Below are 18,668 nucleotides of genomic sequence, written 5' to 3'. Positions count from 1 at the left end.
TTCCACCCTGTATACCTAAATATAATTAACGGCTTCCTAGCCTAGTTGGTAGTGACCCTGCCTACGAAGCAGGAGGTCCCGAGTTCGAATCCCGGTAAGGGCATTTATTTGTGTGTTTATTACAAATATTTGTTTCTGAGTTATTTTTAGGAATTTAAATTTATATTAATCGAACTTATCCCGATATATGTTTTTTTTTTCTCAGTATTTATACATATGTGTATATTATATATATATCGTCGTCTAGTACCCATAACGCAAGCCTTATATTGAGCTTACTGTGGGACTAGGTCGATCTGAGTAAAAATATCCTATATTATTTATTTATTTATAATTGAATTTTTTAAGGTCCTAAGTTGTGTTCCGAATTTTAGGAACATATCTAAAGAAACAATCAAGAGTCCTTAAAAAATGCAAGTACATATAGGTAACTATCAGGAAAGTGATGAAGGAATGAAACGGTATCATTAAATATAATAAAGTTTATTATCATAATTAAAACTAATAGGAACTTGAAACAGAAGGCATGAAATAAAATAAAAAATAAATGCAAGAAAAAGTTAATAATCGACTAAATCTACCTGAAATAATACTGAATATAAATTAAAGGGGATTCTACTAAACTAATTTAAAGTAAATAAATGCAATCACTTAAACTCAATACTTAAAAAAATATCTTACTGACAATCACATACAGGCAGACAAGCAGGCAGATTCATGTCTCCGAGGGCCTCTATCCTCAAAGCCACTCTTATCATGTTATTTAATATGCTGTCTGTATAGTCAAAGGTTAATATTATAATAATTAACGGCTATAAATTTGTTACAAGGCGATAAGTAAATAGCCTGTGTATTATATTAATTATTTAACCTTAACTTTTTTTATTACGCCCTACATTCAACCGTACTTTGAACTAGATAATGCACAAATGTCTGGCGGTAAATTCCGACGCCTCCTTTAGGGGTTTTTCATACGAGATGAGAAGACGATGAAAATTAATTTCTCGCTCTGTCCCGGTCGAAAAAGGAGTATCTGCGATCGATCTTGATTAGTCGAGGCAGTTGTGACGGCTGATGTTGATCCGACGTATGTTTAGTCCGGTATGTCGCTGAGTCGGATGCCTCCAGGACGGCGGTACATGCGCTCGCTCATCGGCAGCTCGCCGATGAGGAACCGGTCTAGGGCCTTGGCGGCCATGCGCGAATGCCCGGAGCTGCGGAACGCCGTGCTGGCATCCTGGCCAGCGTACTCCAGCATTATGTCGCCTCCACCGGGATGCTGTAGCAAGGAGAGAAAACGTTATAAATACTGCTGCTTGTCACTTCCACTAAACTAATGCAACAGGACTAAATGCAACAGGAGATTTGAATGAAATCCGCAGACTGCCGAAACAAATAGGGTTCTAAATATAGTTTTAATTTTAAATCTTGCAAAAATGACTGAAGTTGAAACTCACCTCATCAATGAAGGTAGTGATGTCGTAGACGCGGTCGTAGATCACGACCCAACAGTCTCGCGGGGTGTCGTGCTGGCTGACCTCCGCGAGGGTGATGGTGCGGTCTTTCGGCTCTTCCCGGGGCTCCTGCCAGTCCTCGGGCTCGGCCTTCACCCAGGGGTTCACCAGACGCAGCGCGGCCATGGTGAGCGCCATCAGATCCAGATCTTTGTTCTGCGGCACGGCCAGCGGAGCGGACGAAAGGCTCATTTCAGGAGCAGTTTGCACCGTTGCCATCTTGATTTCTCTTCTTTAAACTTTCAAAAGAAACTTCTTTAAATTTCTGCGTGAGTCTTTAAAGCTTTCAAGCGTTGATGTCTTCAGGCGGACTAGATGCGAATGAACACCGGCGTCTCGCTTGTCTGTAAAAGAATTAAGAAACCTTATAAGTACAATTTTCACTTCATGTTAGGGTTGTCGGCTATTTGTAATGTATAAGAGTTAGAAATTCTTTACAAGTATGTTACCTATGCAAGTAAAGTTTTATTTAATTGCTAATAAACTTTACTGTTAAAATGTCATTTATGTTTGGCAATGTAACATATTTAGTGCTGGAAATAAGTAGAGATGTAGATATATCCAATTGGCAGCCCTGTTCAATGTAACAGAGCGTGAATAGTTACGTTTTACTGGATACAGTTACTTGTATAGAATTACACGGCTAATGCCCGGACATGGAATTCGCAACACTGTTTCTTGGCAATCACTAGATGATAATTTGAGGAAGATTTTCTTTATATATGGCAAAAGAGCTTTTTATCGGAAACAATGCCTACTGTTTGACATTATCAGTTAGTGACGCAAATGAAACTTCACGATAATTCGGTGACATGGGGTTGACCTTTCGTTATCACTAGATAAGTAGTAAGTTAGGCACTTTTTGCACATAAAAAAATGAATGGAATGTGCAATAACTGTATTTAGGTAATTGGACTTATAATTTTTCATTCTGAAAAAATGGAAAACTTTGTATTACCTAAGTAATAATACCCTTTGAAAATCTAGAATAATTCAGTGTTAGTAACAATTCAGTAATATAATTATCTAATGTTTATTATAAATCAATACCCTGACCTGGTCTCAGCACCCTTATCTGATATAATAACAATCCGTTTATGTAAACATAATATTTACCTTCTAATCAATGCACTTGCGATCCGTTTGCTATCTCTGTTGCTGCTCGAAGCGCGGAGAATGGCAGTCGCACCAATTGTCACTTTTCCACCACTGTTCGTAATCAGGTTGTTTATTTACACAAAATTCAGGATGATGCATGAGAGCGTAGATCATTGCCACCAATTAATATAGAAGTGTCATTTATCAGTAGCGATCGGTGAATGAGTGTGAGCGGGCGGCGCGCAGCTTATATAGGTGGCGGCGGCAGAGGCGCACGCGCCGCGATCTGATGTAATAATCCGTTATCTTGCCGCGTGCCCGCCCTCTAGCGCCGCCCGCCGCCGCCGCCGCCACCGCCGGAATCGTATCTGCTTCATCCCCTGTAATGCTGATTATACTGTATGATGATACTGTAATGCATTTATTATGAAATATTAAGAAGTATGTCATATAAGTTATTATTTTTACTAATAGATTACGGTAACTTTTAGGTATTGTTTAATTAGGAGTATTGTATAAGAAGTATTGTATTAATAGGAGTATTGTTTAATTAGGCAATCAAAAACAAACTGAAGGCATAGTATGTAGTTCTTTTGGATATTTAGTTAGATAGCGTTCAGTATTAATGCTTTAGACCAATGTTTTGTGAATCGCATAGCGAGCTGAGATTACAGAAGGGACCTAATAGTCGGCAGTAGAATCAGAAAGACCTTGAGGTTTAGAAATACAAAGTACAGTCGCCATCAGATATATCGGAGCGGCCGAGGTGCTCAAAAATATCTGAACACGCACTTTAAGGTCTTGTCAATAGGGGCGTGTTCAGATATTTGTGAGCGCCTTGGCCGCTACGATATATCTGATGGCGACTGTACATCGACAGTTAATGGTAGGTCCTTCAATATTGGAGAAACAAACCTCTACTGGCTTTACTGAAATATATTTACAACAAAAAATATATTAATATAATTTTACAAAAAGGGGACCAGCATATTTCTGGTCGACCCTATCTGGAAAGCATATACATAGGTACATATTTTATATGGGTACTAATATCTGCGTTTTTTAAAGGATAACTTCCATATCTTTATAGTGGCTCCAGGAATTCGATTATTGATATACATGTAGGCGTAGTGTTAGTATGTACGTACACGATATAAATACATTAGTCGGTCGTGACGTATTCGGTGAACGAACCCGCCCTCGCGGATCGCGCGGAGATCTAACGTCAACAAATTCTTATCTATTTAAGGTAGACTTCCGAGCACAGCGGCTCCGGCGACACTAACGCAGCGACACTGACGCGGCGACAGAGCGACAGTATTATGCAGTATGGAAATGTATGAACTTACTTCCGAGCGCAGCGTCACTATCGCAGCGACAGTGGCGCCGCGTCAGTATCGCTCGGCGATAGCGGCCGTGCTTCGTCTGCGCAAGCACTGTCGCGCAGTCGCTGCGATCGTACGCCGGTTTGAGGCTATGACAATATTTAAAATATCTAAAAAAAAAATATTAAACCGACAAAAGCTCCTGAATTTGTCGTCGTTCTCGTTTAAATGCTTTTTTTTCAAGTTGGTATAAGTTCCTTTGTCTATTCTACTTTTGTAAATTGAATTGGGTAGGCTTCGCTCCATACTGTAAAAGTAACGAAGCAAAAGATCGTGATCCTCCTCTTCTTCTAAAAATATTTTCATAATTGATCGGTTTATCATAAGTATATCACGTGTGCACTGTATGGAATAACAACTGCGACTGTCGCCGGAGTCGCGCCGCTCGGAAGCGAATCTGCGTCAGTGAACGCTGCGACACTGACGCAGCGGCTCTAACGCTGCGGCCGTTGCGTCAGAGCCGCTTTGCTCGGAAGTCCAGCTTTATCAGTAATAAGTATTTGGATAAACAAGGTGTCACTTCCTACCAAAGTTTTCCTTAAGATCGAGTATGGAATAGTCGGCAAAAAAATCCCTGTTAGGTATGTCTTCTAAGAAGTTTCCACCGTCATGATAGTTTCCATTCGGAGATAGGAAAAAAATAAAACGTATGTTATTCTAGTCTAACTTGTTCCCTATTACATTCTGATCATCTGATGCAAAATGTTTTCGCGATTTCATTCTAATTTTAAAGCTAAAAATCTAATTGTTCATTCATTGGCATCAATGGAGACGGATGACGCAATGGCGTAGAGAAGTTACTACGCGAACCGGGCGCGACGTTGGCTGCGTCGGCATTTTTGTGCATTGACTGCTAAGTGGCGTCTTTTGAGGAATCACGTAACATTGACTAATAATTACATACGTGCTAAGGATCGGACATCCTGACTTAATTTGTTGAGGTGGTCATATGAGGTGGAATAAGGTGGTAGAGCCACAAACCGCGACAACGTTCGTTGTAGGTAGATACGGTTACTGATTAGGGTTGCCAACCGTACTATACGTATTATACTATATTTTGGCTGTCTGTACTATATATTTTTAGAAAAATATATAGTACGCTAAAATACTATATTTTCGATTAAGACATTCACTGCCCCCAACGCACATGTGCGTTCACCTTCAATTCATACAAGTTTGTTCCTAGGCCACGCCCCCTGTCAGTGAATGCGTTAAACGTAAATGACACCCATGTTTAGTATTTTATCTAAAAGTACTATATTTTTTTGAAATGTATCTACTATATTTTTGATGCCTTATTCTGGAAAATACTATATTCCACCAAAAAAAGTTGGCAACCCTATTACTGACTGAACGGAACTGTTTTCACATTAATGATATAAATCGGTCTGGTAAAGGAATTAATAGATGCTTGATAATATGATACCTAATATAGATGACCCAGTCGACATTATATATCTATTACGTACATACTTCAATTCATAATCTATATCACAGCAGATTATATACTTAATACGAAAATGACACTCCAGGACCGGAGCTCTATGACATGTTTTGTATTAGTGAACAAGAGAAGATTCCATCGGCAAAGTTATATATGCAAGTGAGTGGCAATTTGTTGGAGTTTGAAGTTGATACCGGACCAGATGTAAGCACCATTACATGTTCTAATAAGGAGCAATATTTCCCAAATTTAGAAATAAAGCAACCAAATGTAAGTTCCACAAAATTTGACCAATCAACCTCAACGCCATTGCGTGTTTTGGAAGAGTTGAGTTTTTCGTATGAAACGATAAATGTAAAAAAACAAATATTTTATATGGTAAAGGATGGATTAGCAAGAATTATGGGAAAAAAATGGCTCTCTGTACTTAAACTTTGTCTTTACTATATCATATTGTGTAACATCATTCAATTCTGTAGCGATGTATGGCCTGATAGGAATAATTTAAGACGAGAATATGATTGTTATTTTTCTAGAAAAAACGAAATTACCACGGACCAGGAACCTGAAGAAATAATGAAATATAGTAATGATAGTGAACTATTTCTGTACGGGGAGAAGGTTATGGCAAGGCACTACCTCAAAAATAAAAAGAAGTGGTTGCTCGGTGGCATCACAAATGTTATTGTACCCGGTGTGACTTATGAGGTCGAAGTGGAGGGGCAAAGTTGGAAAAACGGCGTACCAATCGGCTACTAAAATGTAGTCAGCTTTTTAGAACAGTTATATTTACTTAAACATTTATTAACTATGTGGGGGAGAGTGTAGTAACAATAAATACTCTTTGTATGAGTAGGATTAGCCTATGGCCTTTTGTGACAGTTGTCAATGTTTGAAGTGTTTCAGTTTAGTTTTATGTTTCTTGCGAAATAAAAGTTCTTGTGTTTTTCATGATGGAGTATTAATTAATTACCCATCCACAAAAGTACAAATACAACAATTCTGGACATATCTTAGGCCTAAGTAGGTATGCATGCTTTACAATTTTAGACAGAGTAAATGAGAATTAGTCATACATACTATAAATAATGGCAATAGCCCTCGTTACCGATTTTGGCTCGAAACTATATTGAAACCACGGAAAATCTGTAAATTGCTATTATGAACGTAGAATATTGCGCTTTAGTAGGTACCAATTTCTTTTTATTTAAGTATATCTGTAAAAGTTAAAATAATCAAAACTTTGAGGTTTTCTATTTTAAACCATTCCCATGTACTTGTAATATCTTTTCCTAGAACAATCGAATTAATTTCGAGCATTGTTTTGATCGATCTCTGCTACTGATTTATTGCATAAAAACATGTCAATCCATCGCAATCAAAACATTGCGTACGTCACAGCCGTTTGTTACGCTCCTTATAGATAATAAAGTGATTAATGAAAAATATTTGTGGCCCAAGAAGGGGCTCGGCGTTTCGTATTAAATCGTACGATGCCATTTCATGGCATGAGGTCATTGACGTGTTTTGTTTATTTTTCTTAGTTACACTTACAACATTAAATACGTAGGAAAAATTAAAAGATATTTCCAATTATTGACTACAGTCAGCAGCAATAGTTGCTAAGCGGGCGAGGTGTTCAAAATGTACTTGACGCAACTTTATTATTAAGAGAATAAGAGCGCGTCAAGGTAATTTTTAACACCTCGCCCGCTTAGCAACTTCTGCTGCTGACTGTACATAACATACTAACGCATGTTATGTTTTAGTAGGTAGAGTATAAGTAGGTACCTACGCACTATTTAATGTATTTAAGGTAGATGTAAGGTGTTAGTGATCTTTGTGAAATATAGAGTTCACTTAAACCAAAATTCACATTGAGACATACTGTATCATAACTAGAGGGCGGAGTACCGGTGGCAAATTTCACACTAAATGTATGGAGTCGCCTAAGTATTCTTATGATTAAATAAATAACGAATAAATGATTAATTTTGCATAATAATTTTTAGGAACTTATAGAAATCATCTTACGAGCATACAAATATAATGTAATATGTTGTTAATATCTATAATACATAATAATATGTTTTCTTATCAAAACATTATCATTAGGTACTAAATACTAGACTAAGAAGTTATACCTGCCAAACGATATATTATTTTCAAGACCATTCAATTACAATTGAGGACTGGAATTATGTGTTCGAGGTCCTCCTCACAATATACACTTAAGTGCGTATCCATGTTATAAAATGACTGGACTATGGCCACATGTTCCTGGTTTTTCGGAGTGAATCGGTTTCTTAATTTATTGAAGGTCCATTTATGAGTGGAAAACGATCGCTCTACATCTACCGATGTCATGGTTGCATGTTTAAGGACTTGTTTATAATTTTCCATTGTAATCATATTCCTTAATTCGTCAGCATCTGGGTTTCTATCTAGAACCAATTCGAGTTTATTTCGCACGGTTTCACTTCCTTGGAGGCTTAAAATACTCCTAACTATATCTATTACCAGAAAACTTTCTTCTATCGGAATTTTAGTGCATAGTGTTAAGTACTTACTTCCAATTTACGAGTAGGTACCATACTAAGTACATTAGGTAAATGAATAATTTTATTATTCAAGCCTAAAATAATAATTATAAAAACGACTCCATACCTTTTGTGTGAAATTTGCCACCGGTACTCCGCCCTCTAATCATAACGATTGTTTGCAATTTATTTTACATTAAAAATTAAAAACATAACCTTCACTTTTAGTATCTAACGGGTCTCTAAAATCTAAACTATCAGTTTAGCCACACCTCCGGCAAGTATAGGTACGGAAAGTGGTTAGTTGCGATTTTTTGAACTGTAGGAAGCAAGTTTTAACGCAAAATGTTCAGTGACGGAGTCCAAAGGCTAGGCATATGGATCATTCGAAATAGGTATCTGTCTGTTTTTTGTTTTTGAAATTTGATAAGCCATCAATCATGTCATGCATGACGATCTGTATACATAGCTATCAGTTCCCAAACATATACGTTACTAGAATGTATATCCGTTGCGTCCTTCAATATGACTTTATAATGACAATTAAGTTTATATTTATCGCAATTTATCCAGTTTTATTTAGTTAAAGTTATGGCGAAGATAAAGTTTATTAAATGATTAAACGATTAAAGTATCGTCGTCATGTATGATAAAGTCATTCCAACTAAATCTAAATACCTAAGTAAAAGAAAACTTGTACCAACTTACCTATAAAGTTGGTACAAGTTTTCTTTTATCACAGTTCATTTCCATATTTACCCATTGTATGTTGTTAAATATTATTTAATTCAATATTATATGACCGTATATCACATTTTCTGGTAAAATTCGAATACCTACATTGTGACGTCCCACGGGTAAAGGTACCTTATGGCGGTTGGGGCTTACGCTAATATTAACGCCGCTCCAATTTTATCGAGGCGCTACGCGACGTAAGCGCCAGCCGCCATAAGGTACCTTTTACCGTGGAACGTCACATTTAATGAAATTTCAGTTAAAAAGATGAACTGTGGAATATACCACGGTTCATCTTAGATAGGACGTGCCTGGGATTTATCTGTTATCGCAGCACGTCGTCTGCTTTCCCTAAAGTTTAATGAACTATTTTGTGAACTAAATGTGACATTACATTAAGAGAGTTCGTCGATTTATGATCTCATAACAAAAACGGCCGTTTTAAATTTGGACGCATAGATTGACGAATCCAGCAACATAAAAACTAGTTTGATGTATTCAAAACGTACTTAAATACCAAATACAGTCCGTAGCGGTTCCCTTTTTTAAATACCTGTCGTTAAATTTAAATAATCACGATTATTTAGCAGTGGCGCTAGTGTGCACGTCGATGGGCTCTTAACTACGGAAATATAGGTAATCAATACTTAATTCCAATCTTCTCTTCTCCAAACCAATACTTAATTTTTCTTGCAAGAGTTTTTTGTGCGTGTTTATTATAATCTAGCATTTTATTAAAAGTTGATAAGATTTTTGGATCATACACATTTTATTGTATGCTTAACTCGTTCGCATCTTTCATCGCATAGATAAGAGAATAAAAAGCAAATATTTACGCTGAAGGGTGCAGTAGTAGATTTTCAGTAAGGAAAACGTGGTATACAGTGTGGAAAGATAAGTCGGGCCCTGGAGGGAAACTACCTTAAATCCTTAAGCTGGCTCATTTTACTTAAAGGAGACATTCCTTTATTTTTAAAAAGAAACAAAACTGCATTCAAAGATTTTCTAAAACTCGCTTGCCTAGCCCGGGACTCGAACCGACTAAAAATTCCAAAAAATAATAACTTGCAATTTTATTCTACTAGTCGATACAGTTAATGTTAATGATAAAATGTCTCCAAGAAACATTAGGTCTTACACTCGTCTGTCGTACAAAATATCTATAAAATCTAATATTTAGTAATCAAGATTTTTTTAGACAAGCCGAATTGGAGAAAAAAAGAACAATACTTTAAATACAGTTTTGTTTCTTTTTAAAAATAAAGGAAAGTCTCCTTTAAGTAAAATGAGCCAGCTTAAGGATTTAAGGTAGTTTCCCTCCAGGGCCCGACTTATCTTTCCACACTGTATATTATGTACCCGAGTCGTTAACTTTTATTACATTGTCTACAGAATTGACCTTTTTGTTTGAACTTAGATAATTAATAGAATCAGGCGTTAATTACCTTGCGCAAATCCAAATTAATTAAATCCAAAATATTACTTTGCTAATCCGCGAAAAGATAACGTACTAGTCAATCAGTGCTAACCCGTTATACTTACTTGCGTATTTTTTTATATGCAATGAATGCAAGTAAGTATTAACGGGTTAGCACTGATTGACTAGCACGTTATCTTTTCGCGGATTAGCAAAGTAATTGAACTTATATTCAGTCTAAATACAAATGTACAATACAAATTCGAAGATATTTATTTATAGCTTATATATTGAGAGTTGTACTTAGTACGTTAGTACACTGAGAGAAAAGGATAACAAAAACACACTTAGAATTACAAAAATAAACTTAATCCGGGGACAAGGAGAGTCAACTAATAGGAACAAATTGACTTTTGCAATTTCTATTAGTTCTTGCAATTTCTATTATCTGTTTGTTGAAATTAGATTTAGGATTACTGAGCTGTTTGTAGAAATAAATAAACTTTACAGAAATAGCGAAACGTCTATAATTATTACTAAACTTCTTTTTTTCCCCCAGTACAGAACTGTTTTTTAATTCCTGGTTTAGTTTACTAATGATTTTTCTCTCAGTGTAACAGTTAATATAATGGATTAATACTTAGTATGTATCTTTTAACCTAAATCATATGTGACGTCCTACGGGTAAAGGTACCTTGTGGCGGTTGGCGCTTACGCTATTATTAACGTCGCTCCAATATTATTGCTGCGCTATGCGACGTAAGCGCCAGCCGCCATAAGGTACCTTTTGCCGTGGACCGTCACATATATGTATATCATGAAAATATCACAATAAACTTTGCTCAATGCAACAGTCGGAAAACAAGATATAGGTGATGAGGATTTTACTGTTCAAGTGCGATCCGGAGGGAAGTAGAGCGCCGTGTCGATAGGTCGAGCGAGCGCCGCGTATCTGATCTTACGATCCGGACGGAACCGGTTACACGCCGGACACATTAATACATACAATGACTCTAAACTGATTATGTGTATTGAACTAATAGACAATTATCTAAACATAGATCATCTGAATTAAACAAACTCTATTTTAGGCCAAGGCAATGTAAGCGAGATACCTACTTGGTCATTGTTTATTTATGAAACGGGTTGAAAGTGATACGTTTCGACCCTAGCGTTTTAATTTCCGAGTATTTATATTGTTTTCTTTTTACAACTATCAATGAAAACTCAGTTCACGAAAATTCATTTTATCTATCTATTTTCAGTGGGTGTTACCCCAAGAAACAAAAATACCTACACAATGTAATACATTGTGTAGGCACTTTACTTCCCTAATAGTATTCGAAATGAAAAGTAAAGTGTTAAGCTCGGGTAAAAACACCGACTCGGACTATTACCTCGTCAGAAACGGGTGCCTTTCATCCCTTGGTTAATTAATCTAAATACTAATACGACGATTTGTTAAAAATACTGGCGTAGGCGATGTTTTGTGTACAAATAGAGGTGACTATTTCTTTGTACCTATGTCAATTGGATAAGGTTTCCATGACAAAATCGTGTGAAAATTATGAGTATTTATACTATTTATAATGTTATACTTCTAGGTATTATAATATTTACTTAGGTACTTAAAATTATAGCATAAGAAGTAGCAAGTCACGTTCCTACCTAAAACGTTGAGTAGGTATGATTCGTTAAAGAGTATATTTTGTATAGTCTTCGCTCGTATCATACCTAATTAATATTTAATTATATTTTATCAACATGCCACAACCATGTGCATTGCGCCGATTGCGCGTGAGAAATTATATATGGACATGAAATTAGTGAAGAACTGAACTGAATAATTACACTCTATCTACCAAATAAAATACAGCCGCTGTAATAGTACCTATATATTAAGTATTTTTTCTTGCGAAAAATAGATTAACGTAAGAAGAATTACTAAGGCCTAAAAGTAAAAAAAACATATATTTAATATCAACACCAATACTAAATTTATTTTGGGTTAATCTGAGTGTTTGTAGGTATATGGGTATTCTGCGTAATTTGCTTCAGTCAATTAATAGTTATTTTGTTAATTTTGGACTTTGCCTATACATACTGAAACGATATGACGTTGTATTCTGAAATGTATCGAGGTAGATAAAGTACATATTCAATTTGCCGACTTGAAAGTGTCAGTTAGTACTTGTTTTGTGAATACTAAGACATGGGTACTTAACATCACAGTCCACCGAACATCAAACTCAAATCAGTTTTCATAAAATGGCAGGTTTAGGTTTAGCGAAGCGGAACTTTGAGAGACTACTTTTCATACGTTTTGATTCTCTTCGGGGCAAAATTTCTAATTAGGGCGGCCTAAATACCTCACTCATCATTTCTAAGTCTAGTCATATTGTCGATGTCAAGGTGTCGATAAGCTGCGCCAGCGCTGGGCACCTTAATTTAGCACGTGAAGCGGCTGACGCAATGCGCACGGCGATAGCGTGAGCCGCGCCCGCGCCCGCGCCGCGCCGCGCCGCGATTAGGTTTAGCTAAGTCGGCTTTACCACGCGCCATGCGAGTCGCGAGTGTAGACGGTGTTTCTTTGTAGACTATGACCACGTGCTTCCGTATGCATGTCCGTCAGACTGGCTCGGCATCTTGTAATAGTGTCGTTTAGCTGGATGTAGTGACACCGAAACAATCATTTTTAGCAGCTATTCAAATTGATATAGGTATTACCGACAATAACAAAATTAAACATTATTCATAAATAAATATGTACCTAGTAGGTAAGTACCTGTTTAGAACTTCCGTTTTCCGAACCTAACCTAATCTAATCATTATCAATTTATTTAAAAGGTTTTTAAAATATTAAACTGTTTTGCGTTCTCATTGTTAATACGACTTAATCTAGACGATTATTAAAATTATTCAAAACTGTAGCCTACAGATCGTGAAAGAAATATACCTAAATACCTACAACTTCTTTCACCTACTTACCTACTCTCTGTTTTGTGATAGTCGGTAAAATAAATAAAGAAAAACTAGTGGCGGTGGTTTCTGTTACCAGTCCAATTTTAACCTGTGTGTCGGGCGTATTCAAATTTTAATAAGATGTTTCTGGCTGAAGAAATGTCACTTTTGACACTGACACATCACATCCATATCTAATTCACATCCTCTTATTAAAATTAGATTACGCCGGTATGAACAGGTTCAACTGGGCCGATGTTCACCTTCGCGGGGGTCGCTCCATTCATCCCATGGCGTCAGTCCCCGTCGCGATAACGTATCTGCTCTACCTCGGGATGATACTTGCCCGGTCACTGTTGCATCACTCGTTTTTTTGCTCGTGTTGTGTCTATAGTTTTGCTAGCATATGCTATACGAATTTGCTTCGGTGTGCACAATTGCAGTATCAAATTTTGAGGATATAAGTGTACTTTATTATTTAACATTTAATTTTATAGCCTAAACAAGTTTCTGTTCACGAACACTACGTCATCATCCGCATATTTAATCAATACTTTTATTTTCACTTTTATTGTAAGTAGGTCAGTAAAAACAGCGACAATTTTTTTTAATATTAAAGAAAGCTAAAATAAATTCTAAATCCTAAATTATTTTTATCGACATGCTGATGATGCTGATTTCTGTCCGCAACCGCCAATTTTAACTGACAATTAAATGTTTCAGTCATGTTTTTTTTAAGGGCTCTCTACACTAGGGTCTGCCGAGCGTCGGCGTCAACTCTCTGGCTGTTGCTGCTCTACGCAACGTTGGCGCAACTGCGCAGCGACTAGTGTGGGGTGGCCCTGAATAAAAATAAATAAAATTAATATGACCGAAGTACACGAGATAAGTAATATTATTAATATTAAACCTACAAACGCCACGAAGACAATATCTGATACGTCCCGGATCTCCAACGCATATGATTTTGCAACCTGTGATAAGATAAGTAAAAAATGTCTGTACTCTAGATGAATAAGGCATAGGTACACTAGGTAAAGGCCAATTCGAACGTGCACTTACATCAGACTGGCATCTAAATGATGTCATTCAGTTATCGTGCATTTTGTTCGTACTTGTACGTACATGTACTATTGGCGCGAGCGCGATACATACGATAACTAAATAACATATAGGTATACCTATCATTCTAATGTCAGTAGATGTTCGATTTGTCTACGAGTCTACGAGTAGATTGATTACCTAAAAAATCGAGTTTAGGTCGATATCATATTAAACTAACTGAAATCTGAGCCTTACAAAGTTGATAAAATTAAATTATATTTTCATTGCCAAAATCCTTCTTAAATATTTTGTCTGAAACCGAATCGTTGTTATTTTGATTTTGACGAAAACTTTTTAAGGAAGACCCGTTCCTACTAAACTATTTTAGTGTCTCTGTCTGTACTCTCTAGAACCACAATCGCTAGCATTTTCCTAATATCCTACTGGGTGTAACATATTAAATATACAATCTTCTTCTTCCTGGCGTTATCCCGGCATTTTGCCACGTATTGTGCCAAAGTGCCATATTGAATATACAATAACTTATTAAAATAAACTAAAACTACAAACAAATTGAAATTAGTACTAAAATAAAAGAAACTTACCTATAAAATAAAAACCTAATTATAAAAAGAATACCCCCTCTAGCAGGTCCGCCTGTGGCATGGTAATCCTACTTATAATAAAAATTTGAACATTTATAATTTTACATAAAACATGACGACACATACGCTAGGCCCGCTCCCGTAGAAGGGTCAACCCGGAAACCCTTGATTGCCGCGGTCTAGGCCCAGACATACAAGCGCCGCAAATATGCGTTCCTAACGAACGAATACGAGTTTGCGAAGCTTTTTAAAGTTCCTATTGCTCCAACGAATCGTAGCAAGTAAAATGTGGTCTGGGCCACTAAGACAAAGGATTTTCTCTTTATCTAAAATTAGAAGAAATCAAATTTAACCTTAAAAATACGTACTCGAAACACTAGTCGTGTTTCGAGTACGTATTTTTAGAGAGAGTGTTGAGACCCAAAAGGACTCGAATCTTGTACTTAATAATTACTTCTATAAATCTCCGTGGACTTCTATAAAACGATGAAACTTAATTTTATATAAAATCAAGAGAGACTATTAAGTTGTTTAACGGTATCTTACAAATCAATGTAATTTGTAGTAAATACGTGCAATAATTAAGGCAATTAAGCTCGCATGCGCTAACTAGATTTATCCGCTTTGGTTAAGTTAAGTCACTAGCATTACGAGTAGCATTCACTAGATGCAGAAGCATCACGTCATAGAAGAATGACAAACTTTTTAATGATTTTATTGACTGGCGTAGGTACTTACGTAGCTATCTTATCAATTAACAATTTTTAATAATAATACATAGTATAATTGAGAGAGAGACTCTCGCTAAGTGGTTGGAATGGTTGGATCAAGGACCGGATGCAGAAAGCGGTGGTACAATTTTTTTATCGCTGACTGTATTTTTCTGCTGATCAAGACGATTCTAACGAACCTGTAGGTAAACTCAATGAGGTTGCGTACTTTGTTGCGTACAGTTATACTCGTACTTTGGCACATCTACTTTGTCATTAGATAAAGGCCCCAAATTAAAAAAAAAAGGTAGGCGTGAAGGGTCGACTACGCATAGAAAATTTCAATTTTCTACTGACAACGTGGGTGTGCCAGAGTATAGGCATTAAATTAAGGGACTCTTCTTCTCATTGTAGTTTTTTTTAATTATCTAAGTGTATACTCGTACATATACTGTATACGCGATAAGGTATTCCATTAGTCATTGTTTGTAAAGCAGATGGCATGAGGCGATATTATCGCGGCAGCTCTAACTTCACCAAAACAATAATCTATATGTATATCGTTCACAAGCTACGAGTACAATAAAGCCTACCGATAACTTGCGATAACCATAACCTGCCTACCCCTACACCTATACCCTTTTATCTTATTTTTCTCATAGTATTATCATTTATCACTGTATGAGTACTTTTCCCAAACTTACACAGGTTCCACGTGTTTATGTAAGATAACATTTATTTATTTTCCATTATATTTTAAAAGCGGTGGTGGCCGAGTGGATCTGACGTCCGACTTTCAATCCGGAGGTCGTGGGTTCAAACCCCGGCTCTTACCAAGGAACTTATGTACCTACGGAATATCGTTTGATATTTACCACTAGCTTTTCGGTGAAGGAAAACATCGCGAGGAAACTTGCATAGATCCGCGTCGAAATTCAAAGGTGTATGTGAAGTCCCCAACCCGCAATGGGCCAACTATATGGACTATTGGGGTAAAAACACGGATGTTGGCTAATGTTTATAAAATATGTAATTCACAAACTGCGCACAGAGGAGTAAAAACCGTAATTTGGGTTAAAGTTTCCGGTTTTTGTGTCAGAATCGTTGACAAAAATAATAATTCTAAATTTTCTCTTCTGGGTCTAGAAGGGCAGACACTTGTTTCATACGAATTGGGAAAGTGCAAACTTATGAACCCTATAGTAACTGTATAGAAACGAAACGTGAGCTTTTAAGATGAAAGTGGAGGACCCGTGGGAAATCACCTTTTCATACAAACGTAGTCCTCATTTCCCTCTCTGGATATCAACATTATTGAAAATATTTTGACACCGTTTGTTGTATACCAGCTATGCCCCTACGTTTGATTTTTTTCGAATTTTTATTTGTTATAAGAAAATTTAAAAAATTGTATGATTTCGTTTTTTTGCTTCAAATGTTTACAATAATCAAAACATCGAAAAAAGTCAAACTTAGGAGCATAGCTAAAGGTAATGTACATCAAATTATGTAAAATATTTTCCATAATGACAATATCCAGAGAGGAAAATGGGGTCTATGTTTGTATGGAGCAGCGGCCGTCCTTAAGTTAAGCTGTCAAACATAGGTTTTGATAGTCAAATTAGGTTATTGACATGTTATCTTATGATTAAGTTTACCACTTGAGTTGCAACATGCACCAGTTCGGACTGAAAGTGAAAGAGAAATTAGAAAGAATTCATCCTGAGTACATCGTGCGGACATATAAAATTTTATCAATTGAAATCACAAACATGTTTTAAAAACATTGTTTGACGTAAGAGCGATATACTTTTATCGCCAATAGCTGTCAACAGCTAACTAAATGTTTGTAATAAAATCTATAAACATTAGCTCATAAATGACGGAGCAATGTCCTGCGTTAGTAAATCTAAGACTCTCGCATAAACACAATGACTATAGTTCGTTTTTTTTAGCATTAGAAAGAACTTGCAAGAAGGTAAGCGATCTTGACATGTCTTTTAATTGAAAAACGCTTTTTAAAATTCAAAAACTATTACTTATGAAAGCAGAAGAATATAAATGATCGTATTAGATTCATAATTGTTACATATTTGCCGTAACTTATTTTTTAAATGTGTTTTTCAATTAAAAGACACATCAAGATTGTTTACCTAATTTCTAATGCTAAAAAAAACGAACTATACAATGAGGGATGTTTTGCCCGTTTTAGATTTAGACACGCGTGTTTTTTTATTTACTTGTGTCGTTAGATTTCATAAGTAAGAACTGGTAAGAACTTGGTGGTAACTAGTGGGAATAACCCAATTCCTTGGAAATTAGAAACGGTTAAGTACTAAATCAAATGTGATATTTAATTGATTGGCAAAAGCTTTAATTTGCTAAAAATATAAATATACCTACATAGGTCTATCTTCACTCCTATGTTGCTTCATTATTGGTAGCGGTTACTCTCGTACCTGCCTTACAATAGATTTCGATCTAAAGTAGATTCCCGCGATCATTTCAACCTACAAAATTTGGTTCGTTTTTGTCTTTGCCTTGTCAGAACCAGAAGAGTTTTGACATAATTATTAGGGGTCCAAAATTGAGTAGAAGATGACTTCAAGGACTCGAATCTTAACCAACACTACTCTCAACCCACATATAACACCGTGAGAATCGTCAATGTTGTAGATGATGATGGTATTCAATATTATTTTTACGTTTTAGTAGTAGTAGTAGTAGTAGTAATCACTTTATTGTACACAACACAGGTTTACAAAAATAAATTACAGTAATGGAAGTACAAAGGCGAACTTATCCCTATAAGGGATCTACGTACGTTACGTACTTTACGTACGGTACGTACGTTAGGGACGTTTTAGTTATTTGCGTATTAAAACTCTGCCACTAGGTATAGATTACAAATACCTACCTAAATATTATTTGGGTACCTATACTAAAACGTCATGTACTTATACCTATGCCCTCGAGCGCGGATCCGCGTACGAGGAAAATATGAGAAAAAAAATCACGGCACACGAGAGGGTAAAAAGTCATGTACCTATACCTAAATATTATATCGGTACTTAAATATTAAAACGTCATGTTCGAATTTCAATAAAGTCTGTCTTTTGAATAAAAAGCGATTTTGCTCACTATTTTAAAGAATAAAGAATGATTTTCCGAGCTAGTGCGGAGAAAAATAAATGATAGCTGTTGTCTTACTCCTT

At 36.2% G+C, this 18,668-nt stretch overlaps 1 protein-coding gene across 1 annotated transcript; it reads right to left on the bottom strand.

The window, feature by feature from the left end:
• Nucleotides 1-627: 627 nt before the first annotated feature.
• Nucleotides 628-2,921, bottom strand: LOC134664155 (uncharacterized). The gene is made up of 3 exons (XM_063520740.1): nucleotides 2,631-2,921; nucleotides 1,458-1,858; nucleotides 628-1,279 (listed from the first exon to the last, which is right to left on the bottom strand). The coding sequence occupies exons 2-3, from the start codon at nucleotides 1,731-1,733 to the stop codon at nucleotides 1,094-1,096; spliced, it is 462 nt and encodes a 153-aa protein (XP_063376810.1). The 5' UTR covers nucleotides 1,734-1,858; nucleotides 2,631-2,921; the 3' UTR covers nucleotides 628-1,093.
• Between the last annotated feature and the right edge of the window lie 15,747 nt (nucleotides 2,922-18,668).

This window comes from Cydia fagiglandana, chromosome 4, assembly GCF_963556715.1.
Source record: "Cydia fagiglandana chromosome 4, ilCydFagi1.1, whole genome shotgun sequence".
NCBI classification, from domain to species: Eukaryota; Metazoa; Arthropoda; class Insecta; order Lepidoptera; family Tortricidae; genus Cydia; species Cydia fagiglandana.
The sequence above is the reverse complement of the archived record's forward strand: the minus strand, read 5'-3'. Positions and strand labels throughout refer to the sequence as shown.